At 40.2% G+C, this 26860-nt stretch overlaps 1 protein-coding gene and 1 long non-coding RNA gene across 2 annotated transcripts in view; both read left to right on the top strand.

The window, feature by feature from the left end:
- Positions 1–7033: 7033 nt before the first annotated feature.
- Positions 7034–14304, top strand: LOC137637245 (uncharacterized). The gene is made up of 3 exons (XR_011043493.1): positions 7034–7146; positions 8680–8820; positions 14201–14304. It is a non-coding gene; the product is annotated as an uncharacterized lncRNA (long non-coding RNA).
- Positions 14305–14898: 594 nt separating this feature from the next.
- LOC137637247 (uncharacterized) overlaps positions 14899–26860 on the top strand; it is a 48346-nt gene continuing 36384 nt past the window's right edge. The window contains exon 1 of the mRNA XM_068369511.1: positions 14899–15188. Within this exon, the coding sequence (XP_068225612.1) occupies positions 14915–15188 (274 nt within the window). The 5' untranslated portion in view covers positions 14899–14914. The remainder of the gene's footprint in view (positions 15189–26860) is intronic.

Raw genomic sequence — 26860 nt, 5'->3', positions numbered from 1 at the left:
TGTCATTTGGAAGGTACAGTCCCAGAGAGTTCTTCTGGAACCCTCATACCCATTTGCTAAGCTTCTCGCATGCTGCATCCCTCGACTCTGCTGGCTTGGGGTCGCCGAAACCCTCAGCCACCAAGGCCGAGCAGACGTTGCAGTTCTTGGGGTCCCAATACCGCAAGGTTTCGGTGGTAACAACGCAGGCGGCATGAGACCTGCATATAGTGTGACCACAAAAGTTCCTACTTTTGTGGTTACAGTACCTCACCTCACACTTCATTTTCTGCTCCTCCTCTAAAGAAAGGAAATTGAAATGAGTATGCGGTAATTTATCACACTTGATAAATAAATATCATGTAATAAATTTTTTGGTATCTTAACCATTATAGCTTAGGATACTAAGCTAGAAAGGAAATAGGAAAGACACATACATGTGTCTCCTGTCCAGCCAATTGCTGTGACCTCCCTCAATATTAATATTAGAATTTCCTTATTAAAGAAAATTCAAAGGAGACGGGTTCTAACCTCTAGTGTTAGAATTAGTGTATACTAGCACTGACCCTTTCATAAAAGTATTAATATTGTGGGGTAAAATATGATCTGATGACTTTCATCAGTGTATTGAAGGAATACTTCACTTCAATATAAGATTGGTCTCAACAATAGACTGTGAAAGGATACAAAGGGTATGTTGGAAAATATAAACTACTCTATAATGTATTCTATAGTTTTCTGCCTGCAGTATGTACTATACTACAGAAATACTGACTACTGTATAAGCATATACTGTAGTTCAGCCGGCATGTTGCCGGCTAGGCTATTACCTGGCGGCACCGGTCCAGCCGGCAGAGTACCTGTCAGCACTAGCCGACAGAGAGAGAGAAAGCATGGAGCGAAGGGCTTTCTTATTAATGTAGTTTTAGTACAATAAATAAGGGCGTAGGTATTATTATTCCTACTGCCTTCCTCCAGAATGAGGGTTCAAATGGAAGGGGGGAATGAATCATTCTAGCTTCCATCCAGCCAAAAGATCTGCTGCCGGCTACTGCCGGTTTCAGGGATGTGGATGGCATTCCAAGGGAGGACTGAAGAACACTCACAGACAAAAGGGTCTCCCACCGGCAGCCGTCATGGCCGGCACAACCTTTCCCGGAGCCTTGCGTCCGTAGGGGAAAGTCGGAGCGGCTATCAAGCTGCCTATGTAGGAGCCCGACATGGGGGAGGTTGTAGGGCACCGGTCACGGACATGCGATGGCTAGGCTATCGTTAAAGGACAGAGAGGGACAGGGAAAGGGTCTTGTATGTTGTGTCGGGAGAAGGCGGCAGGATTGCCGGCCATCTCCAAACACAATTTGAAACCTTGTTTCAATATCGGCGCCATCTTGGGCAGCAGAAGAATGTCGATTCTTCAGCCTAGGGTCTGCCGAAACAAGACTTGTCTTTTAGACCGCAAGGGAGAAGGTGGCGGCATCGTACTACCACTTCAGATGCGGACTAGGGAAGCTAGGCTTCCTAAGCCTACAACTGTAAGCCAGCAGGGTAGTGACTACTCACCCGGCAGCCAAGCTGTCAGCATAAAGACTGAATACTCTGAGTTACTGTCGTAAAACCAAGCCGGGATACTCACCGGCAAGGGGGGAAGACAGAAAATACTAGCCTAGTCAAGCCGGAGTGTACTACTCTGTGGCAAGACCAAGATAGGTCTGTCGCCTAATAGCGGCACTCAGAGGGAAGGAGGGTTTACCCTTAAATCTCCGAAGGAGACGAGTACCGAATTATATAACTAATTCTAGGAGATATACTATCTCCTGTTGAATTGATAAAACGATACGCGAGGGTAAACGGGGATAATGTATGAAAGTATACTGAAGCGCTTAGGCTAGGTTAGCCTAGCGCAGGGCGAGATCTCAGCTACCTATATCACCGAGACTCTAACGTATACGATCGGCACATTTAGGAAGAGGAAAATTATTTGCATGATCTTATCTTCACTAGTATAATTTTGCCTAAATAGCTATAACTCATTAAAGCTAAATACTGGGAATGTCATTCTGCTGACTAAATAAAGCATGCATGACGAATGACAGTGTCCAAAATGGCGCCTTCGGTGACCGGCTATGCTCCAATAAACACATTAAATTATGCTAATTTGATTGTGAGAAGGGAGTAAAAATTATACATAGTAAAGATTAAATACTCAACTTTCCAGAGGCAGAAGATGCTGGAGAATGCATAATAAATCCTCAAAAATAGCGATCTAGAACACAAGATAAGCAGGGAGAAACACTGTGCGAAAGCGATCCTCATAGCCGGTCACAGACCAATCTCCAACCAGTCATTGATTAGTTTCATACAGTTGACAACTAGTTGAAGACTTCTCTTCATAACAGAATACTGGATTTTTTTATCCCTATATCTAATGTAATAAGCTAAAAGAAGAAGAGTCAAATTTGATTAAATAAGGAATTGTAATTTTTCATAATTAATTTTTCCAAGTTCACCCAATTAATCATCCAAATAATCTTTCTAAAAATACCAATCAAATAATGTTTGTTTAGATAATGTATCATCGTTAATCAATTTTTTGAAATTTAAATCAGCCATTATATTATCCTCCCTTTTTCCTTCATTTTACAATAAAAGCGAGTGCAGAATTTGGATGGGAGAAGCATGATATCCTACGAATACAAAATAGACATTTGTTTTCTATTTGTTTATAGGAAAAATTGTAGGAAATGTACACCTAGAATATTAATAGTTCAACTAATTCTCAAATGTGGCACTTTATTATTTCCATATTTGTATTTCTCATACAAAGATTTATTCAATGTTAAAAGTAAATTTCATACAACAGGATAGCTTTTTTGGGGTTGATTCTTTTTTAGAGTTTTAAACGTTATCTAGTGCCTCTCCTAGAATAGAATGGATCTAGATACTGTATTGGAAAGGATAGAAGATCAAAATGAGAATGGAAAAAGGCTAGATGTTAAAGACAGTGTCGGTATTTATTACCATGCTTAAAAAAAATAGGTTCTATGCGTAACTCATACTAGCAAGGTCTCCGTTCTATCATCAACAGAAACAACCTGTTTTTTTTTTTCTTATGTCGTGGATGGATACAAACATAACAGAGATTAGTCCGCAACTAAAGTAGTATGCACCTAGTCACTCGTATAAGGCCAACAGTCGAAATTTTTGCACGTTCTCTTCTCTTCTTTGCTCTTCAATCTCTCCTTAAATTTCAAACTGTTTGAGAGAATATATACATATTTTGAAAAGTATTCTACCATTGTATATAGAAATCACTGCTCAATTACGTTTACTCAGTCCTGTATTATATCATAGTAGGAATGTTTTGAAGACCCTAAATATAAAGAAATCCTATTTTTAACAGCTGGTACTTTGAAGGCAGCAGCGTCAAGTGGAAGCCTGGAGACTGTCAAATTGCTTCTTGACGCCGGTGCACAAATCACCTATGACGGTAAGAAGTACTTTGCTGATTGTCATAATTCAAAACTGGTTATGTGCACATTCATTTTTCAACGTTTTCATTCCAGTTATAAAATTTTAATTAAGATGCAAATTATTTGGATAAACCATATGGATTTCACTTTTGTTTAAAAGGAAAGGTTCGAGGTGATAGTGGACAGTGTCTTCATATATAAAATATATGTGAATAAAAAGTTATTTGCTATAAAAAATCAAATGATTTATTCATAAGATATCATTCTACTTTTAAACTAAATTAATATCAAGATAATATGCAACTTTTAATCCCCAACATATTCAAAGCTATTTATGTCTTAGATTTAACTAAAATTTGCCAGAATATATACTAGAAAGATTATTAAAATTAATTTTTGCTTATTGCTGCTAATTTGAGACTTGGTTCTGTACGAGGGTAGAGATAACTTTCTTCTTTAAGAAAATTCATATTACATAATCAAAAGAACTTTGCAGAAGTATGAAACACATTCCAAAGATTCCTCGAATCTTATTATCATATAATTTCATAGAAGAGAATGTAGATGACTATTGAAATCGTGACAGAAATGTCGAGTCCTTATTGTATATTTAATAAAACAAATTACTTGATGTTATGTGCCATAGTCTCTGTACCATGGTCTTCCACTGCATGGTGGTAGAGTTCTCTTGCTTGAGGGTACACTCTGGCACGCTATTCTGTCTTGTTTCTCTTCCTTTTGTTTTTTTTCGAAGTTTTTATATTTTATATATGAAGCATCTAATTTAATGTTGACTGTTCTTAAAATATTTTATTTTGACTACATGACTTTTCTTGTAGTTTATTTATTTCCTTGTTTCCTTTCCTCACTGGGCTGGTTTTCCTTGATGGAGCCCTATAGCTCATAGAATCCTGCTTTTCCAACTAGCGTTGTAGCTTACCTTGTAATAATAATAATAATAATAATAATAATAATAATAATAATAATAATAATAATAATAATAATAATAATAATAATAATAATGGTGATGATGATGATGATAATGTTAAAAATAACAACAATAATATTAATGATAATAATAAAAATCATAAAAATAATATCCTTAAATATCTTAATTAAGAGGAAGTCAATACAGTAGTACCTCGGTTTATGAGTAACTTTGAATACCACAAGAGAATTGGTATGTGAACATACAAATTTAAATTTGTTTACAAGTATTGTATCCGTCTGTGAGCAGAAATCTTGCTCCTTATAAACATTGCTATGGAAAAGTACTATCGAGGCTAGCACTTGATGCACAAAAAAGGCACATAGTGTCCATATCAACCTACCAGTGTTCACGCCATGTTCTCATGATTCTTTATGCCATGTTGTTTTGAATTAGCTTGCAATCCCTCCCCCTCTTCCTGCTCAGACTTTAGCCTTTCCACTATCCGAGCATCGCTCGTAATATCATCATCTGTAGTATCATTTGAACATCTTTGGAAGTGTTCTTCATAGAGATGAGACGATGTGTTCTTTACAGGCTTGTGATCGCTATTGTTTACTGCCAGGTTAACAGTATAGAACAGTATTGGGAGAATGGCCCCCAAGATGATTAAGAAAGATGGAAAGAAGGAGATAACGCTGTAGAAGTGAAGACAAAAATTATAGAGAAGCATGAACCAGGTACGCATGTGGCAACCCTTGCAAAATTGCACAATCATACAACATTGACAATTTCTAAGATTCTCAAGAAAAAGAAGAAATCAAATCAATTGATGTTACATTCTGATAACATGGAAAAGATACTGACTATTTGGATCAATGCAAAGCAATTAACAGGAGAACATTTAGAACAGGTTACAAAATTTCAAGAGAACTGACATTCATAATATTATGTGACACAATAAAGCTACAAACTCTAATATCAAGTCTGCTGAAGGATTCGTTACAGAATTCAAAAGGATCTTGGATTCTGAGTCTAACATGCTGCAGCAAGTGTTTAGTCACGATGAGACCGGTATGTTTAGGAAGATGTCCAGGACGACCTTCATTACTGAAGAAAAATGGCAGTACTTGGTCATAAGCCCATGAAAGACCATTTAATGATTTTGTTCCATGCTAGTACTAGCAGGGATTGCAATATCAAACCTCTCCTGGTTATCATTTGGAGAATCCACGAGCATTTATAAAGTATAAGACCTAGAAAAAGCAACTGAACACTTTGTGGAGGCCAAACAGCAAGACTTGGGTGAGTGGCATTTTATTAGTGGAATGGGTCAATAAAGGTTTTGGTCTGAGGTCAAAATGTACCACATGGAGAAGAATCTTCCACTCAGTGCCTTGCTACTTAAGAATAATGCTCCTGCCCACCCTCCTTGCATTGAAGATGGGGTAACGAAGGATTTTGAAATCCTTACTATTAAATTCCACCTGCCCAACACTATATCAATACTCCAACACATGGATCAGAAGATGGTCTCAAATTTTAAAAAGCTACACACAAAAGCATTGTTCCAGCAATGCTCCGAGGTCACCAAAAAGAGCAAGTTTACCCTCCAAGAGTTTTGGAAAGAACTTTTCCCCATCGCCCACTGCCTCAAAAGGATTGACAAAGCTTGGGAAGGATTCAGCAACAAAACCTTCAATTCTATGTGGAGGAAACTATCGCCTAAATGCATTGCCAAATGTGATTTTGAGAAACTCGAACCAATCCCGAAGGCAGTTGACAATGAAATTGTCTCATTTGGCAAAACAATGGGGGCTGGAGATGGACAAGGACGACATCAATGACCTTCTTGATAAACATAGTGAGCAGCTGACGACCGAGGAGCTATTGGAGATGCGTAAGTAGCAACAAGAGGCTTTGGTAGTGTGAGCAGCAAATTTATTTACCAACCATGTGATGTCGCATTTTCATACGATTAGAGAAGAGACGGTGAAATTTGTAGGTAGTAGTGTTACAAAGACAACCAAGTGTCCAGAGAGCATAAATTAAGTGATTCAGTTAGTGATAGTGAATGCTGTTCACGAGAGAGAACTCATTGAGGGAGAATCTCCCTCCAAGCAGTAACCCCCTCTCCTCCTCCCTTGTCTCCCTCATGCCAGCCACGATTCTCCTCATAAGTAAAGTGCGAGTTAATTTGTCAATATTTCATTTATTCATTGTGATTTCTTAATTTATATTCATTTCTGATTATAAATTGTTCACTAAATTCCATTGCAAAGCTTTAAAATGATTGTTATGTGTATTTATGGATGTGTGGAACGCATCAATTGAATTTCCTTTATTTTTTATAGAAAAATTCGCTCCCACAGTGAATTAAACTCGTAAAATCACTGTAACATACAATCATAACAATAAAAATGTAAGTTTTAAAATACTTCGGCTCCACGTGATTAAACTTCCTTTTATATGTTACAATAGTGTAGGGATATTGTATGAAAGTTGATAGCAATAAAAAAAAAAAAAAAAAAAAAAAAGAGTTGTTCATTTCCTCTGCCCATATCTATATACATATATTTGCCATCTCTTCTCTGGAAACTTTTAATTATACTTAAAACTGTAAACTCCTTGTAGCGTGATATTTTTCTTTCGTCTTATTTTCAGAACAAAGTGGATTTCCTTTGCACCATGCTGCTAGTAAAGGCCACACAGATATAGTTTCTCTGTTGGTTAGCCATGGCGGTGATATCAACAGGCACCTAGATGATGGTAAGTCATATTTAGTCACTTGAAATTCAAGTCTGTCAATAAGGTTTACAATATGTATCCTATTTAGGTAGTACACTAGTTTGGTGGAAAGATGTAATGCTTCTTTATCATACGAGTCTCCTTTTCATCTTTTTCTTCAAGGACCAGTCTAAATTTTTCAATTGGACCATATATCTCCATTACACTTAAAGTTTCTTCTGTTTTCTTTATGTTTTGCGTTGGTTGAAATAAAAGGAATGTCTCATTAATTAGCACTTTTAGGATTTAACTGGAAAACTAATTAAGATTCTTTTTTAATGACCATAAAGATTCTACTTCAAACCTCTCCATATAAAGCTGCTACCCATTACGATCCCCACATGGTGCTCAGCAGGTAGCGCTAAGGTTTTATGGAAGTGTTCAACCACTAGCTACATTGCTCTTTGTCTCTTAACTTCTCGTTCTTTCTATTCGATCTTTTCCTACCTACCTGTCCTTCTTCATTACCTCTCAGTAAAAAAATACCTCGAGCCCTGAGCATAAAATACAGTCAGACCTCCTTCTTCACGGGCTTAGGTAACAGAAGATTTCCACGAAGAGTGAAAGAATGCTTGGTACCCTAAGGTGGGTTAACTTATAACCCACTGAAATACAGACCACTGCTTATGCGCCGTCGACTAACACTCTAGGTAACCCACTGTACGGTACTGCATTGTTTTCACGTGGTTTCTTTCCCAGTTTCTTATAGTTCATGTTACTTTTCAGAGGTAACTATACATTATTTACAAAGCTTCAGTTCAAGGTAAGACAACTCATAACACGTAAGTCATTGCCACACCACCCTATTTGTGTTAAGTAACAACAGAATGCTTTGTTCCTATATATTACTATAATATATGTATAGTGCAATCACAACAGTTTAGCTCAATTAGCTAAGGTGAGATGACATATCACTCATAATTAATCAATCGATGTTTAGACATATTAAGCTCACAACCCTACCAGCTTGTCACCTAATACATAGCCACAGTGCGGTACTGTATTTTATATTCAATACAGTACTATAAAATACACTATATGTATATATGTATATATATATACATATATATATATATATATATATATATATATATATATATATATATATATATATATATATATATATATATATATATATATATATATATATATATCACACCTTTATACACGTAGTATAAGTATGGTATTTGAAGAAATAATAGTTTAGATATATTGTATGAAATAACTTACTGCATAATATCCCGCAAAAAGGTGTGGTAAATGAGGTTGATATGCTTTTGCTATGACTGATGGTGTGAGAGAGAGGCAGGTCAGCAAGAGAAGTCTAACCTAACTTATCCAGCTTTGGACAGGGAACAAAACGACTCACGAAAGGTCGGGTGCAAAGGGGCACTGGGAGTTTGAAAACGTCAGGCTGCGCACAGCAGTGTTATTTGCCAACTATATGTCTCATTTGGTCCAAGGGACTTACTCATCATGCTTAATAACAATAATAATAATAATCTTTCCTTCAAGATATATGGATGGACCTCATCATAGGAACACCTTTCTATGGAAATGGATGGACTGTTATGCATGTGATCGCTCGCTTTGGGTACCCGTACGTGAAAGAGCTTCTGGACCTTGGAGCTGACATCAACGTGAAAGATGCCTTGGGTAAGTAGTTGTAAAATCTTGAAATTGTTTTTTTTAGTAAGTTTTAAGCTTATGGTTTAACAATCATCTACACTTTACATCAAGAAGTCTCTGTCCACAAATCACAGTTACTTGCAAATGTAAATAACTTGTACCCAGGGGTTATTTATTATCTGTAAAGATATGTTTCCAGCTTGAAGTCATTTTGAAAGGGCGTTAAACAGTACATTTTCAGGTATAGTTACATGACCTCGTCCAAAATTCTACCAATTTGAATTGGCTTGTATTATTGTACGTACTGGATTTGCATTTAATTTATAAAGAACTATCACTATCTCGCATTGATCTTGTTGTAGACTCGCAGTACCTCTATGTAATTAGATACAGTTGGCACTCTTTTATTCATAACATTTTAATTATATTAATCCTATTATGCTAAATTGGTTGCTTATGTTTATAGTGAATCACAAGTACATATTCGTATTATATACTTAGAATTTTTACTTTAAGTCAATACAAGTAACTATGATATACCAGGGGTACCTATAAAGTGTTCAAGATATTCTGCGAATTGTACCAACCGTGTGTCACACGATCGTACATAGTTCATTTTGTGTATATATTATGCTTGTATCTTCGCTCTTCCCTCGCACTAAAAAGAACCAGAATAAACATGTCTGCTTTTCTTCTCTGTAAGTGTCTGTTTTTTAACATGAAATTTCTTGTTGCTTTGAGCTTTTGTATATAAAGGAGAGTGTTCTATAATAAATTTACTCAGTTGCTTTCAACCTGTCTTCGAGTCACAACCTTCTCTCGGCCCGTCACATTGGTGACCCCGGAAGTCGACTCGCTCTCCCGCCTTCCACACCCCCTCACCCCTCCATCGTTGGTACTATGGCGGACTCTACGGAAGTTATTACTATGACTCCCCCATTGAAACTTTCATCATTCGCCAGCAGAGAGGCGTTTGCTTTGTTTCCACGCGCAGAAGTCCAGTTTCGCATCAAGGGCGTGACTCGCTCGACCACTAAAGCAGATTATGTTCTCGCGGCGATACCCGAGGACACCTTCCCGGAAATATCCGACTGGCTTTGTGAACAAGGAGACAGCCCAATAGCGTATGATGCCCTCAAAACATACCTTCTGCAGCAGTACTCGCTGTCACCAGCCGCCCGTATAGCAAAGCTTTTTCAGCTCTCACAACAACCATTAGGGGACCAAAGGACTTCGCTCCCCCTCAGGGAAATGACCATTATCGCTCGCCTGCAACCTGCCACAGTCGGCTCTCCTCGTGAGGTGAACCTACTTCGTGCCCTTTGGATACGCCATTTACCCGGACCTATACGCGCTGCCATACCCGATGTCGATAGTTTACCCATAAAGGACTTGATGACCAAAGCCGACGCCCTTATGGATAGCCACTTCAAGACCTCCCTCAATGCCTCCACCCCTGATGAAGAGGATGCCTATTCAACGTTAACCGAAGCTCATGTGAATGCTGTAGGACATACACGCCTACCCCGTGACGTGCCAAAGCGGCGACAAAGCCACCCACCACCCACCAATCGCTCGCGCCCCAACCAACGACTTCTACAGCCACTTACTACCTCCCATCCGCCGCAGTTTTGCTACTACCACTTCAGATTCGGGGCAGCTACGAAGAAATGTGCCAAGGATTGTCAGTGGCCAAAAAACGTGTAAGTATGCCATCGCTCGTGGCGGTGGCCTCCAGTGTTTCTAATCTTTTCTTTTTACATGATGCAGGAACAGGCATGCGATTTTTGGTAAACATGGGTGCTTGTCGTTCTCTTTTGCCAAGGGAGCTCTTCAGGACACGACGTAGTCTGTCTACGTCTGACGACGTCCGCTTGGTACCTGCCAACGGATCTGCGATACCCACCTACGGTTACGAGAACCTCACATTATCGTTCGGAAACGGTAAATTTAATTAGAAGTTTCTCGTTGCTGACGTCACATTGCTAATCCTCGGTACGGATTTCCTCTCTCATTTCCACCTTCTGGTCGATGTCGCCTCCTGACGATTGGTCAACGCAGACTCGTACTTGTTGACACCTCTTCAACCCGCCCCCTCTAACCTCGCCCTCCACATCAGCGCACCCACGGATGGCTACGCCCACCTCCTCACGTTGTACCCAGAAGTTTTCCATCCAGAACTTCGCCAAACGCCCACGGTTCCTACCAAGCACGGTATTTATCACCATATCAAGACGACGTGACCCCCAGTCTTTGCAAAATTCAGACGTCTGGCACCGGAACGATTGGCAGCCACGAAACAGACGTTTGCCGAAATGGAGGAAATGGGCCTTTGCCAAAAGGCCTCCAGCCCATGGTCGTCACCCTTACACATCGTTCTGAAGAAAGATAGCTCCCTCCGTCCGTGCAGGGATTACAGGCACCTGAACATAAAAACAGAACTACCCCCTCCCAAACATTGCTGACGTGACCTCCTACCTGTACAAAGTGAAGGTTTTCTCTATGCTCGACCTCCTGAAGGGGTATTATCAGGTGCCTCTGAACCCAGAAGACATCCCCAAGACTGCCATCACCAATCCGTTTGGTACACACTCCTGTTTTGGCCTTCGTAATGCTGGGGCCACATTTCAACGTCTCATGGATGGCATCTTAGGGGACCTCCCTTTCTGTGTATATTATATGGACGACATACTTGTGTTCTCCTCAAAAGAGGAACACCTCCGTCACCTGCGCATCGTGCTCGACCGCCTGCAACAAAACGGCCTTGTAGTCCGGTACGACAAGTGTACCTTTGGTGCCAACAAAGTGTCGGTCTTAGGGCACCGCATCACTCCTGAAGGAGTTCATCCCCTCCTTGAGAAGGTAGCAGCCGTTCAGGACTTCTCCGCGCCCTCGACCGTTAAAGCTTTGCAGGAATTCTTGGGCATGATCAACTATTATCACCGTTTTCTGCCAGCTATTGCCGCCACTCTTGCTCCCCTCTACGTCTCCCTCAAGGGCAAGCCAAAGGACCTGAAGTGGGGTCCTCTTCAAGAAGCAGCCTTCTGCAATGTAAAGAAGGACCTATCAACTGCTGCGGCTCTCACTTTTCCTATCCCACATGCCCCTCTCCTTCTCTCCACTGATGCCAGTGACGTCGCTATTGGTGCAGTACTCGAACAGGTGGTTAACGGCTCGCCCCACCCATTGGCCTTCTTCAGCAGAAAACTGCCCAAGACAGACTCGGGTTATTCTACCTTTGATCGCGAATTGCTGGCGGTGCACTTGGCTGTCCGTCACTTTCGCCATTTCTTAAAAGGTACGCCCTTCGTCATTCGCACAGACCACATGCCTCTGGTGCACGCCTTCACTCGACAGTCTGATGCCCGGTCTACCCGGCAATGCCGACATCTCTCCACAGTGGCTGAATACAATTGCACCCTTCAGTACGTCCCTGGGAAAATGAATCCCGTTGCCGATGCCCTGTCAAGAAACACGTTGGCTGCCGTTCAACTGGGATTGGATTACAATGCCCTGGCTGAAGCCCAACGACAGGATCCAGAGTATCAAGCATGTAGGACATCCTGCACGTCCCTCCATTGGGAAGACTTCCCCCTCGAAGACTCCAATACCACCCTCCTCTGTGACGTCAGTACTGGTAGACCGCGACCTTGGATTCCTGCTCCTGTGCACCAGCAGGTGTTTGATTTCATTCATGGCCTTTCACATCCCTCGTGCCGTTCTACTGCAAAGCTGCTGAAGGGGAAGTTCATTTGGCACGGCATTTCTAAGGATGCAAAGGATTGGGTCCGCACCTGTACTTCTTGCCAAACTTCCAAAGTACATCGGCACACAGATTCAGGAGTGGGCACCTTTCCTCAACCTCAGCGTCATTTCACACACATTTACGTCGACGTTGTAGGCCCCCTACCCACATCACAAGGACATCGTTACCTGTTTACCGTCATCGACCGCTCCACTCGTTGGCCTGAAGCCATTCCCATGGAAACTGCAACGTCTGCCTCATGTACATCTGCCTTACTCTCAGGATGGATTACAAGATTTGGTATCCCTGAGCATATTACTTCTGACAGGGGTACCACTTTCACCTCTCAATTGTGGACATCATTAGCGAATCTCCTGGGCATCACCCTACATCAGACAACGACCTACAACCCCGCTGCCAATGGAATGGTTGAACATTTTCATCGCACCCACAAAGCAGCTTTGATGTACCGCTGCAAGGATTCCAACTGGTTTACTCAGATTCCCTGGGTCCTCCTGGGACTAAGGACCACTCCTAAAGATGCCCTCGATGTCTCGGTAGCTGAAATGGTTTATGGCGACCCGTTGGTCGTCCCTGCCGAATTTTTTCCTTCTACAATCTCCTCCGACGATCTCCCGCGCATACGTCACATCGTGGGAAAATTTACTCCATGCAACCAGACTTACAAGCTTCTAGCAAAGCATCATATACCAACAGACTTGCACTCTGCAACGCACGTCTTCCTGCACAACAACACTAGCAAGCCACCACTAACGCCCCCTTACACGGGCCCTTTCCTTGTGATCCGACGCAGTCCGAAAGCATTCCTACTAAACATTTGTGGCAAAGAAGACTGGGTCTGCATTGATCGTCTAAAACCTGCTTATCTCCGGCCAGATGACCCGCCTACAGTTTGTCTCTCTAGATCAGGGCGCCCTATTTAACATGTACAGTATGTCATTTTTAGGGGGGGAGCCATGTACCAACCGCGTGTCACACGATCATACATAGTTCATTTTGTGTATATATTATGCTTGTATCTTTGCTCTTCCCTCACACTAAAAAGAACCAGAATAAACACGTCTGCTTTTCTCCTCTGTGACATTGTCTGTCTTGTAAACTTGTTATGTCCTGTTGCCTTGAGCTTTTGTATATAAAAGAGAGTGTTCTACAATAAATTTACTCAGTTGCTTTCAACCTGTCTTTGAATCACAACCTTCTCTTGGCCCGTCACAGAATATATGATAACATTACAAGAATACTAAGCTCCTAATTAGATACTAATGTCTTGAACCTGTTCAGAGGTTCAGTGGTCCTTCACAATACTTGGACTATGGGCTATAGCATTGAAAATTTTTGCAGCTGATACTTATGACAGTGTGACAGGAATTTCGTCAAAAGTACAGTGACTGGACAGAGTTACCTTCACCGGATGATGCAATTTATTATAACTCACAATATCCTTTGATGTTTTATATATATATATATATATATATATATATATATATATATATATATATATATATATATATATATATACATATACTGTATATATATTTATATATATATATATATATATATATATATATATATATATATATATATATATATAAATTTTGATTACTTACTCTTATATTTTCCACGTTTTGTTTTTGGTTGCAGGGAATACTCCTCTACAAGTGGCTGTCATTTACAAAAAGCTGAAGATGACAAAAAAATGTTGAGGTTCTGTATCGACGCATCTATTGTCAATAAGGAAGGTATTATGTCACTAACAATTATTTCACCAGTTTTAATCAAGTTGCAACCCTGTAAAGTTTCTGTCATTTTACATTGAAACTCTTTAAAATGTTAATCCTTTAAATTTGTTCTTCATAGTAGGCTACAGTTAAAAAAGAAAAAACTTCTTTCATGGGCCTTTATTTACAATTTTATATTACTCCATTATATAACTTCCCACCAAATAAGAGAGATGAGGAAAAATCAATTTACTTAATGGTTATATTAAAGGAATGAAAATAACTACTCAGATATATATATACACACACACACACACACACACACACACACATATATATATATATATATATATATATATATATATATATATATATATATATATATATATATATATATATATATATATATATATAAACTATGCTATAGACTTGCTCATTAACAGTAATCAGTTAGCCAGAGGTTAAGTAAGCTTTGATCATTCTGAGTTTGGTAGTGTCTTAGTTGCAACGAAACCCCATTTTTTTTTTTTAATGTTTGCATTATATTTCATGTTAATGCCAAATATGATGATAATATACAAGTCAAATGAAGTTTCAAGAGGCAGCAAAAATTTCAAATACAGCACTAGCTCTCGCAATGGAAGTCTCTAAAGAAAACTCAACAGTCAACGAGAATTTGCGAAAGCTCATGGTAATAATAAAAGGAGCAATCGCAGATAAGCTGGCTTCCACTCCAGATAATGCTGAAGCTTGGGATACTTTGAAGGATGAGTTCTCTATTTTGGTCAACACCAGCTCCGCACTGAGAGAACAGCTGAAGAACATCAACTATGGCAGAAATGACATTGAAGGTGCCATCTATCACATCTTCTTAGAGGAGAGTATAGGGGAATTGCCCAAGACTCTCGAAGGTAAATCACAGGGAGTTGATCCTTTTCTCTTTCATTTAAAAGTGGAATTGTTTGGTTTTAATCGTAAACTAAAAGGAAGAAATCTTTTACATATCATTTTGATCCAAGGCTTGTAGATGAAAGTTAATAAAAAAATGGTGTAATAAAACGGATTGATTACGAGATCATTGTGGCGGATCAAAGTGTAGGCCTTCATTATATACCTCAGCCTATCTGACAACAAATATGAACTATGAAATGCTGCTGTGATTGTGAGAATAGGTCTCTTTCAGTTCTGGTAATATATCTCAGAATCTGACAGTCTATATATGTAAATGTGTGAGCAGCAATAATTTTTTTATCTCAATTTTTGAAGGGTTATATTTTAGTAATCTCATATTTATCATCATGTAAAGATTTGTGTTATGTGTTGATATGCAGGAATGGAAAGAATAAAACGTTTTTGTACCTATGAGAAATAGTAACTATAAACGAGGTAGAGCTTACCCAGGTAAAATTTGTGATAGTAATTGCATATAGAGCAGGAAAGGAAAAGTGTGGTAATGGAAGAAATTTTTTTGGGGGAAACCAGCTTTTTGCATGTGTCGTTTTGGAGATTGTGCTGTGAGATTTTAATGCAAAAATGGCTGATAAAACGGATTTTGAAGCAAAGCGAAAAATATATTTTTGGGTGAGATAGCCATGTCTTCCTGATGGAAGGTTCCATTAGGCAGCTTTCTAAGGGATAATTAGCTACAGTGATACTCCCAGAGAATTGACCAGTTGTTGAATACCCACTTAAATCCTGCAAGCAATCTTGGGTGACAGAAGTCTGGCAGTCTTTCTATTCAGCCCAATATGCTAATTGTCGCACATGTCAGGAAAACAAAGGGCATACGAAAACACCTGTCAGCCTAGGGGCTTATCCCGTGCCCAATCAACCCTTTGGAAGAATACATTTAGATTTGTTAACAGGATTTTACGAGTCAGACAGAGGAAATAAGCACCTCTTAGTAATTATAGATGCTTTAACTCGATATACAGAACTAATAGCGCTTAAAACTAAAACTGCGATTGAATGTGCTAGGAAGTTTTACGAGTGTTACATTTGTAAACATGGAATTCCACACATGATAATCTCAGACTCGGGTGGTGAATTTAATAATCACTTTCTTACCTCATTGTGTGAATTCCTTAGCATAAAGAAAATAAATACCATGATATATCACCCAGAGTCGAATGGGCTAGTGGAAAGAGCAAATAGGAAGGTTTTAAATACATTAAGAGTAACACTAGGGGGATCAGACCCCAACTGGGATATTGCAATACCTGCGGTACTGAGTACTCTGAATCATTCATATCATATATCAATTAAAATGTCACCGCATGAAGCATTGTATGGTACCCCAGTTAGAGCGCCTTTCCATGTATTAACGCCTACAACTAATCTATCAAATCCTTTAAAAGAATGTATAAATGCAAGCAAAAATCGATATGATATCCTTCGAAAGAATTTAGAAGAATCACAAATCATAATGAAAAGGAATCATGATAAAATAGCGAAGCCAACTAAAACATATACCGTGGGTGATAATGTATATATACAGATAAATGTACATAAAGGACTCAATTATAAACTAACACCTAAGTTTGAAGGCCCATTTAACATTTTGGAAACATTAACGGCCAATAGGTTTAGAGTTCAAAACGTATCCCAACCCACGGATGAGAGAATAGTACCATTGGCTCACATAAAAAATAAAAAATAAAAAAAAAAGAGGGAAAGAAGTGAGGGAAAATTTTTTATTTGTGTGATTAAAGTTTTCTTCTTAATACAGGAGTAATTACATATATTTTTCTCGTTACAGGTTTCGAAGATGAATTTTTTGTTGTTGGGAGTGATATTGTTCGCTCAGACATTTTTCTCGTATGGGACGAGCTCTAAAACTAAAAGTATAGATTTTAAATATGGCACTATAGTTGAAAGACAAGAAGACGTTTTTATTACATCAAGCAACGTAGTTGTCGAAGTGCGTATGCAAGCAATTTTTCTTCCAGAGAATGATGTCACTAGCTTAAGAAGCGCCATTTCAAGGTTTGCTGTCTCATTAGATGAGTTGCATAGAAGACATTTTCATTTGACTACAGAGAGTTCGCTTGGATCGACACTAAAAGTTGCAGAGATGCTATCTGATGACTTGCAAAATAAGACTTACGAGACAGAATCTTTGGCTCGTGACCTTTTGATGTGGACTGTAGGTCACGAACATAAAGAAAGACGAAACCGGTTTATTTTTGCTGCATTAAACATCTTTGGGTCTATTGCAAGTTTAGGTTTAGGAATTTCCAATCGTCTTAAGATTAGTAATCAAAATAAGAAAATTGAGTTCTTGACTCATGAAGATGAATTGATTATGTCAGAACTAAGGAATCAGTTAGCTTCAATCAATCAAATTATGGATTTAGTAAATGAACATTCCAGTAATATCAGTCAGATTATGGAAGTACAGGATTTGTTGGCAACGTTAACGTATTATGATTCAAAAATAGATCACATACATAACAGAATTGCACATTTCATTGAGAAATCCAAGGATTATGTAGAGGCTATCACGTTAGCAACTAAAGGTGTACTGTCGCCCCATTTGTTGCCTATAAAATACTTAAAGTTAGTTCTGGAGAACGGACGGGATAAACTAGGCTATGTTCCTTTGTTAGACGAACGTAGGTTAGAATTTTATTACAGCCTAATTACAGTAAGCGTTGAAAATAACAAGATTATGATTACAATTCCCTTTGATTCTTCTGATGCCTGGCAATCTTACAGGATATCACCATTTCCGACTTTCATGACGAATCACTCAAATCCAGTAATATACAGTTTGACAGGACACGTATTGATTTCCCCAGACAAGGAAACATATACGGTCATTAAAGACTTAAATCAATTCACTCACTGTTCAGACGTAATGGATAGAAAAATATGTACAGCTGACTCATTCGAATTCCATAAAAACTTAATGGATTCATGCGAGTTAGGTATAGTGCTAGACGGTGCTCTCTCCCATACAAGTGAAAATTGTCTGGATAAGCTTTATCCCTTTGACAATAATGAGTTCAATTGCAGACTGAACAACGGCTCGTGGATACGATACGACAAGGACGGCTTCAATGTATCATGCCTGGATGGATCCACGTCCTATGCAAAAATCTTCGTTGCAGCAGATGGTTGTATCGGGACTTCCCCTAATTCCATGGTGACCGGGATAAAAACCATCATCAAAGAACGAGCCTACTTCGCGAACTTCACGTGGACGACTACAATGCCATCACTACCTCTCCCATACAACAAACAGGTAGCCAAGCGGTTGATGAAATTGACCGAGATGGACCACCTGTCACCGACTTATAAGGAATTTCTTCACCCCATAGTACTAGCAGGAACCGTTGTGACGGTGATGATATTTATCGCCGTGAACATCCTTGTTTGGCGTAGGTTACGGAACAGTTTGCAGCTAAAACAGAACATTTTGCCATGTCCAGGCAAAACTCCTTATTTAATTCAGTTTAAAGCCGTTTGAAGTGGCCCCCTCATTCGCTAAAGGAGTAAAATGGTCTGGAAATAGCGTGTGTACGAAAAGCAGTTAGTACGCAAGTAATATGTAATTGAAGAAACTATAGAATATTTGCATTGTTAAAAATACATTTAAAAAACATTTAAAAAATAAATCATTTTTTCTCTCGGCATCTAATAAAATATATAAGCCGGAATGTTAAAAGAAAAGAGAAAATAAAAATAAAAATAACAGAATCTATGGGCATCTAATAAAATATATAAGCCCTATATATAAATATATATATGTAGGCTATGTACGAAACCGTGGTACGTGTACATACCAGGAATTCGTGTTTGTGCACTAAAATTGAATCTTTAACAGGGTAATAATTATTTTTATTAATTACCGTATTGTGTTAGTCTATGTTTCTGACAAAGGTAACAATTATTCTTTAACAAAGTTACCGAATCATATGTATCAGTATTTTTTTTTGGTACCATATAATCATTTGCTAGCAATGTACCATATATGTGATCTGTATTTATCATGCATTTTTTTTCTTTGCTTTGGTAATATCTTTTCATATGCATTATTGTTATTATTTTTTTTTTGATGTGCCTATTTGGACATTCGTCCTCATTTGCTTATGGCTACAGTTAAACAAAGAATAATATATATATCCAGTCACACCTAGTAAACATATTTTGGAGTGTTGTTAAATTTTTAGAAAAAAAAATTGAGATAGCTGGCCGAGCTAATGTAATAGTTAGTTATTACATGTTTAAAACACATGACGTAATATGTCATTGTGGAAGAAGCAGTTAGCGTGAGATTTGCTGTAGTCAGATAAAATCATAACAGGATGCATCCGTCAGCAATGTAACATTTTTCTGAAGCATAAACACAATGCATACCGTGTGAAAGATTGTGTCGTCACTGGATGCAGGTGTCTTCCTAGACGAATGTAAAGTTTACATATTGTGTTTAAATGCTGAGACAACTAAACATACGATATCTGTGATATCGATATTTTAGGCAGTTCTTATCTATACTTCACCTGAATTGGTCATCCGACCAAACCAGCTATACTCCTGTGATGGAGATGTTTAACACTGTTGTTTTTAGAGAATAAACCATTTTAAAGTTACCATGATTGACTTTAATTCAAGACTCAACATCTCAAGCAACACATACTCAATGTGTCTTAATAACAGTAGCACACTAATATATATATATATATATATATATATATATATATATATATATATATATATATATATATATATATATATATATATATATATATATATATATATATATATATATATATGTATATATATAAATATATATATATATATATATATATATATATATATATATATATATATATATATATATATATATATACATATATATATATATATATATATATATATATATATATATATATATATATATATATATATATATGTATATATATATATATATATATATATATATATATATATACGTATATATATAGATATATATATATATATATATATATATATATATATATATATATATATAATGATAAATTTTAGACAGTTAGACGTGTTTCTTCATATTCAAATAAGCCAAATAAATTTTTGATGCATTAATGACTGGATTCTCTTAACGACCTCGGGATCTGAGCCCCAGGCGAAATCACACAAAGGCAAGAGCTTGTGACCGGCCGGGAATCGAACCCTGGTCGGCAAGCTTGTATAGACAGTGACTAAACCACTTGGCCACGAAGAAAGATGAAAGTCAACGACAATTCTTCTGTACTTATACCTGTCGTATTCAGGTGTTTTGTACTTAGAATTGAAATCAACCCATCTTCACCATCGTAGCTAATTGGTAGTTTGTTACTTGGCATTCGATTAATGATAAATTTTGCACATTTAGACGTGTTTTTCATATTCAAATAAGCCATATATATTTTTGATACACTAATGTCTGGATTCTCTTAACGACCTCGGGATCTGAGCCCCAGGCGAAATCACACAAAGGCAAGAGCTTGTGACCGGCCGAGAATCGAACCCTGGTCGGCAAGCTTGTATAGACAGTGACTAAACCACTTGGCCACGAAGAAAGATAAAAGTCAGTGACAATTCTTCTGTACTTATACCTGTCGAATTCAGGTGTTTTGTACTTATAGAATTGAAATCAACCCATCTTCACCATCGTAGCTAATTGGTAGTTTGTTACTTGGCATTCGATTAATGATAAAAATTGCACATTTAGACGTGTTTTTCATATTCAAATAAGCCATATATATTTTTGATACATTAATGTCTGGATTCTCTTAACGACCTCGGGATCGGAGTCCCAGGCGAAATCACACAAAGACAAGAGCTTGTGACCGGCCGGGAATCGAACCCTGGTTGGCAAGCTTGTATAGACAGTGACTTAACCACTTCGCCACGAAGAAAGATAAAAGTCAATGACAATTCTTCTGTACTTATACCTGTCGAATTCAGGTGTTTTGTACTGAGAATTGAATATATATATATATATATATATATATATATATATATATATATATATATATATATATATATATATATATATATATATATGTATATATATATATATATATATATATATATATATATATATATATATATATATATATATATATATATATTTTTGGGCTCAAGCCATGTCGTCCTGATGGAAGTTCCTATAGGGTAGCTTCCTAGGGTATATTACAACTACGGCGATATTCCCAGAGAATTTACCTTAAGGTACCAGAATTCTAACTCCTGGAGCGAGTATCCCCTCGTGAAAGGGATATCGCGACATATCAGAGTACGTATTCTAGACACGCCACATGGCAATTTACATCCTGGACAGAGATTTCGTCTCGTAGGAGGTGATTGGCGAGATACGAATTCGGGAAAGAAAAAGGGGAGCCGCTCCCAAGGCTTCCCTATCCTCCGATTCGTATGCGTGCCTGGCGCCAATCCTGGCGCCATCTGTATTCCTTTTTGCGTAGCTTAACAACTCGGTGTTTTTTCCTGTTTTTCTCGCAAATCTTGGATTTATTCTACTTTTCATGGCTTCTCCGTCTTCGTTGGCCTCTGATAAGTTGAGTATAATGTCTTCTATGTATAAATGTAGGCTCTTGGTAAAATTTGAGTGATTAATGGGATTAATCTTTGATACAAGAGCCGTAGCCTACCAGAGGCGTCCTGGACGCTATCGCTCGCTAGGTATAAATTAGTTAGTCAGAGCGACATTCCTGGTTGTTTTGCTTTAATAAATTTTAGCTATTTAGCATTACATAGGATTTCCTTTCGTGCTTAGTATTATTTGGCGAAGTATTCGCCATTCTGGCCTACGCTAGGCCATGTAGCCTAGTCGTTTGGTCCTAGTACTTCATGCATGATTATGGTTTTTCCGAGTGTAATTAAAATTTTATTGAAGCTTTAGGCTATATTTTATACATTTTAGACTGTGTGGAATATTTCCAAGATAGTATACGAGTGAGTTTCGGTGATTTAGGTAATCGATTCTCTTGGTGCCTACGCTAGTTGCTTATGGAGCCTTAGTATACTTTATCATACTCCCCGGTTGCTTTCCTTTCTTCGGAGAAGGTATGCAATCCCTTTCCCTCTGTTTAAGCCTTGGGCTTATCCCTAAGTGGTTTTTTCCGAATTTATTTTCGATAAAACTATACTGGGGTGTTACTGTACCTTCCTGTTCCTGTAGTATGGTTCAAGAGGGACAGAACAACAGAGTTTTTTAGTCTGAGTCTGTGTTGTCTGGCTTGGGGCTGAGTCCCCCTCGCTGACCTGACACAGACAAAGGGAGCTTAGCTCCCTTAGGTCACTACTGAAGGTTTCTGTGGATATGATTCCTTCTTTTGTGATCTACCAGACTAGTCCTTGTTGCTGTTCTCGGGGGAGGATAAGTTCTTTCCCTGGGAGTAGCAACGCCTTCCTTGCTTTGGTGCTCTGGGAGCTGGCAAGTATTGCTGGCCTTCCCCCTTAGATCTCCCTTAGGCTAAGATAAGTTTCTTGGCTGCGGGTGATCTGTCACTAAAGCAAGGTTGGCAGGACCCTCTTGTCCCTTCCCCCTCTTTCTCCGTAATGGCCGAGCCATTACTGTACTGTACGTCGTTCTACATCTGGACCTAGTATAGGTTAGGATGTGGAATTGACTCAGCCCCTTGCCGGCCGGCAGAGCTGCTGGCCGGCAAGGGTCTTATGTTTTCGAGTGCTGCCCGGACCTCTCTTGGTCCCTCATCCATGCCTGCCTGTAGAGCCAGACGGCATTGGTCAGGAAGCCTGAATTAGTTTCTCCCCTTCCTTATATGCACTCTTTCGGTTGCCGGGCTTGGAGGTTGTGTACACTCTTATCCCGGCATCCATTCTATTTTTCTTCTAGTGCTGTACCTGACCCGGCTGCCGGCCTCATAGGCCGGCAGCCGGGCAGGTGTAGTCCTCTGGTTCTTTTGCTGCCGGCTGGCATCGGTCTTGTACCTTTGCCGGCCGGCTTATGTCAGCCCTTGTCTGCCGGTCACCAAGAGTGTGGCCGGCAGCTGGGTACTACCTTGTGTAGTTGCTGGCCGGCAGCCATTGCCAGCCAACATTGGCTGTTACCGGCCGGCAGTTGCTGCCGACCGGCACATGCATTTGAACCAGAGTGCTGCCGCCTTATAGCTGTTAAGTAGTATACTTTAAAGCTAGTTGTGGTGTGTCCCGGCCAGCAAAGGCAGGCCGGCACACATCCCCCTATACTGTACTAGTATTCTTCAGTATAACATATACAGTAAGAAGAAAACTATGGTAAGGGTTTTGGTACAGCACTGTGTCTTCTAACACTATTGTGTTTTCTTGCACATCCCTTTGCTGTTGCCCTACAGATAGGAAGCTGAGTTCTTTCCTGTCTATTATCCAGGATTTTAAAATCATTGCTTAGCTGTGAGCTCCACCTGTTTCCTCTGGAAACCTTGCATTGGTTACTCTAGAAGAGATAAACCATTTTGATTTTATTATCTGGAAGGCTGCAACAATGGGTTGTGAGGGAAACACAAGTGTGTGTCTTTCCTTTATGAATTGTTATGCTATACTATGCATATCCAGTGATACATAGTTCACTTGATACTCATGGAAATTTCTTCTCTTTACAGGAGGACCCTCCGAAGTGCGGAAATTTTTTCTGCAACGTCCGCAGCAAGAACCTCTGCGGACATGAGTGTTGTAGGAGACACGCAGCATGCGCTGTCTCCAAGGATGATCTCCAGTATTGGGACCCTCAGGTATGTACTGTATGCACTAACCTGATTACTGAGGCTTTTGATTCCCCTAGAACGGCGGAATCAAGGGATATAGCAAGGGAGAAGCTTCGTACCTGGGTAAGGGGCTTCCAAAAGAACACCTCTGGCCCTTATATTCCAAGTGAGAAGATGAGGGCGTATCTTTTTCCCAAGCCATCAGCTGATGCAGTGATTCCCCAGCTTCAAGAGGAGATCCCCCAAGATCAAGTCCAGGTGGACGTGGAAGTCGCAGTCGCGATGCAAGACATCCAGTTAGATGACAGGATGTCTGACCTGGACGAGCGTTTGGAACAAGACCTCCTGGCAGAAGGTCAGGATGAAGTTCAAACCCCGGATGTCGTAGAGGATGAGGTCGACGAGGTGTCGGCTACTCCGGTTCAGATTCCGGAGCCTATTCCCTCAACATCGGCCGGTTTCCCAGTAGAACTGGGACAGGCCCTCTCTTCGATTGTTAGAATGATCCAACAAATGCAGAAGGAGAATCAGGAGAAGGCGGCTGCTATGGAACTGCGTATGCAGTCCCTGGCAGAATCACATGGGCCCCGGAAAAGGCTCAATGTGAAAAACCTTCCCTTATGCTCAGATGCTAACCCATGGAGGTATGCTGAGCACATGCCGATGACGACTGGAAAGATCGTCATCTCGGATAAGCTGGGTTCAGTTCCCCTAGTGGAGGTGGAATTCTGGCCCAGCAAGGCATCATATCCGGACTGCTATGTCCGGCTGAGAAAAGAACCAGCTTCAAGGGAGGAGACAGAGCCGAAGGAGGTCATAATTATGGACCACGCTAAGGCTCAAGCCCTACTTTCATCCTCGATGAAAGAGAGGGGCTTCTCTAACTCGAAGGTAGCTGCATTGAGCAAGAAGCTCCCTTCTTTTGTGTCCTCTCCTGCTAGAGCCTTCCCCTTTTTACAGAAAGGGTTTGCGGCTGTCCTAAAGGCAGTCGAGGCCGGCAAGCCTTGCCCCTCCCTGGAGGAGTGTAAACCCTTGTCGCTGGCCCTGCCTATGGACCACAAAGACTGGAAGGATGTCCATCTGACGTTCTCAGTGGGAAAGTTGGAGGCTGATATTGCCTGACGGCAATTCGGCGAGGACCTCCCCAAGCTGTCCGACTCTCTTTTACGAAGAGAGTTCGAGACAAAAGAAAGACTGGCTGCCTCAAAGTCTCATCAGACTACTCTTGAGACGATGGCAAGTGACCCCAAGGTCCATGAAATGTTCATGGTGGTGGCTAAGTCTCACCTAGCCACAGTGACGAAGGACCTTTATAGCTTCGTCAAGGCAAGGAGAGCTTGCAGGGAGTTCGTGTTCACCGGGGCTACGGTGCCAAGGAAGTTAATCTCCTCCAACATTTGGGGAAAAGACCTTTTCCCTACCGATGTGGACAAAGAAGTTGTTGATAAGGCCGCCGTGGAGAATAGAAACCTTCTCCAGAAGTGGGGCCTGGCTATCAAAAGAAAGTCTTCCCCGGATGAGGGTCCTCAACCAAAGAGGAAGAATATGAGGAGTAGGCTACCGTCTCGGCCAGCCAAGCCTTTTAGACAGCAACAGCAACTGCAATTGCCATTGCCTCCAGTGCCCCAGATGGTGGCACAAACCCCGACCACTTTTCAGTGGGTACCCCAGGCTGTGCCAGGTCAGTCCACCGCATTCACCCCAACGTTCGAAGGACAGTCTTTTTCCTTTCGTGCAAAACCTAGAGGAGCAGCCAGAGGCTCGTCTAGGCGCCACTCAAGGGGAAGGGGATTCAGAGGTGGTCGTGGTCAGGGAGGCAAGACCTCAGGACGGCAGTCCAAGTGAAACGATACCGGTAGGAGGGAGACTGATGAAATTTTGGGATCGCTGGACCTTCGATCCCTGGGCCCAAAGCCTACTCAAGAATGGACTGGGCTGGAGCTGGTACAGCACTCCACCCCCGTGCCTTCGGTTTTTCCAACACTCCACCCCCGTTCTGGAGGAGTACGTTCAAGAACTGTTGGAGAAAAAGGTGATCCGAAAGGTGAAGTCCATCAAATTCCAAGGGAGGCTGTTTTGTGTTCCCAAGAAAGACTCGGAAAAGCTCAGAGTCATTCTGGACTTGTCGCCACTCAACAAGTTCATAGTGAATTGCAAATTCAAGATGCTAACACTGCAACACATAAGGACCTTACTGCCCAAGAGGGCATACTCAGTCTCTATAGACTTGTCAGACGCCTATTGGCACATTCCAATCAGCCGTCGACTCTCCCCCTACCTAGGGTTCAGGCTACAACGGAGACTATACGCCTTCAGAGCCATGCCATTCGGGCTAAACATAGCCCCAAGGATTTTCACGAAGCTTGCGAGCGCAGCTCTCAAACAATTACGCCTAAAGGGAATTCAGGTAGTAGCCTACCTGGACGACTGGCTGGTGTGGGCAGCATCCGAGACCGAATGCTTGCAAGCTTCCAGTCAGGTGATCCAGTTCCTAGAGTACCTAGGCTTCAAGATCAACAGAAAAAAGTCTCGACTTTCTCCATCCCAAAAGTTCCAGTGGCTGGGAATCCACTGGGACCTTTTGTCACACAGTTTCTCCATCCCGACGAAGAAAAGGAAGGAGATAGCGGGCTCTGTCAAGAGACTTCTAGATTCCAAAAGGATATCAAGACGCGAACAGGAGAGGGTACTAGGCTCTCTCCAGTTTGCTTCAGTGACAGACCCAGTGCTAAGAGCACAGCTAAAGGATGCAACCGGAGTTTGGAGAAGGTATGCATCAAACGCGCGAAGAGATCTGAGAAGACCAGTGCCGCCTCGGCTACGTACTCTTCTCAGGCCTTGGTCCCAAGCCAGACATCTAAAGAAGTCGGTTC

Source organism: Palaemon carinicauda, unplaced genomic scaffold (genome assembly GCF_036898095.1).
Source record: "Palaemon carinicauda isolate YSFRI2023 unplaced genomic scaffold, ASM3689809v2 scaffold6, whole genome shotgun sequence".
NCBI lineage: Eukaryota > Metazoa > Arthropoda > Malacostraca > Decapoda > Palaemonidae > Palaemon > Palaemon carinicauda.
The sequence above is the reverse complement of the archived record's forward strand: the minus strand, read 5'-3'. Positions and strand labels throughout refer to the sequence as shown.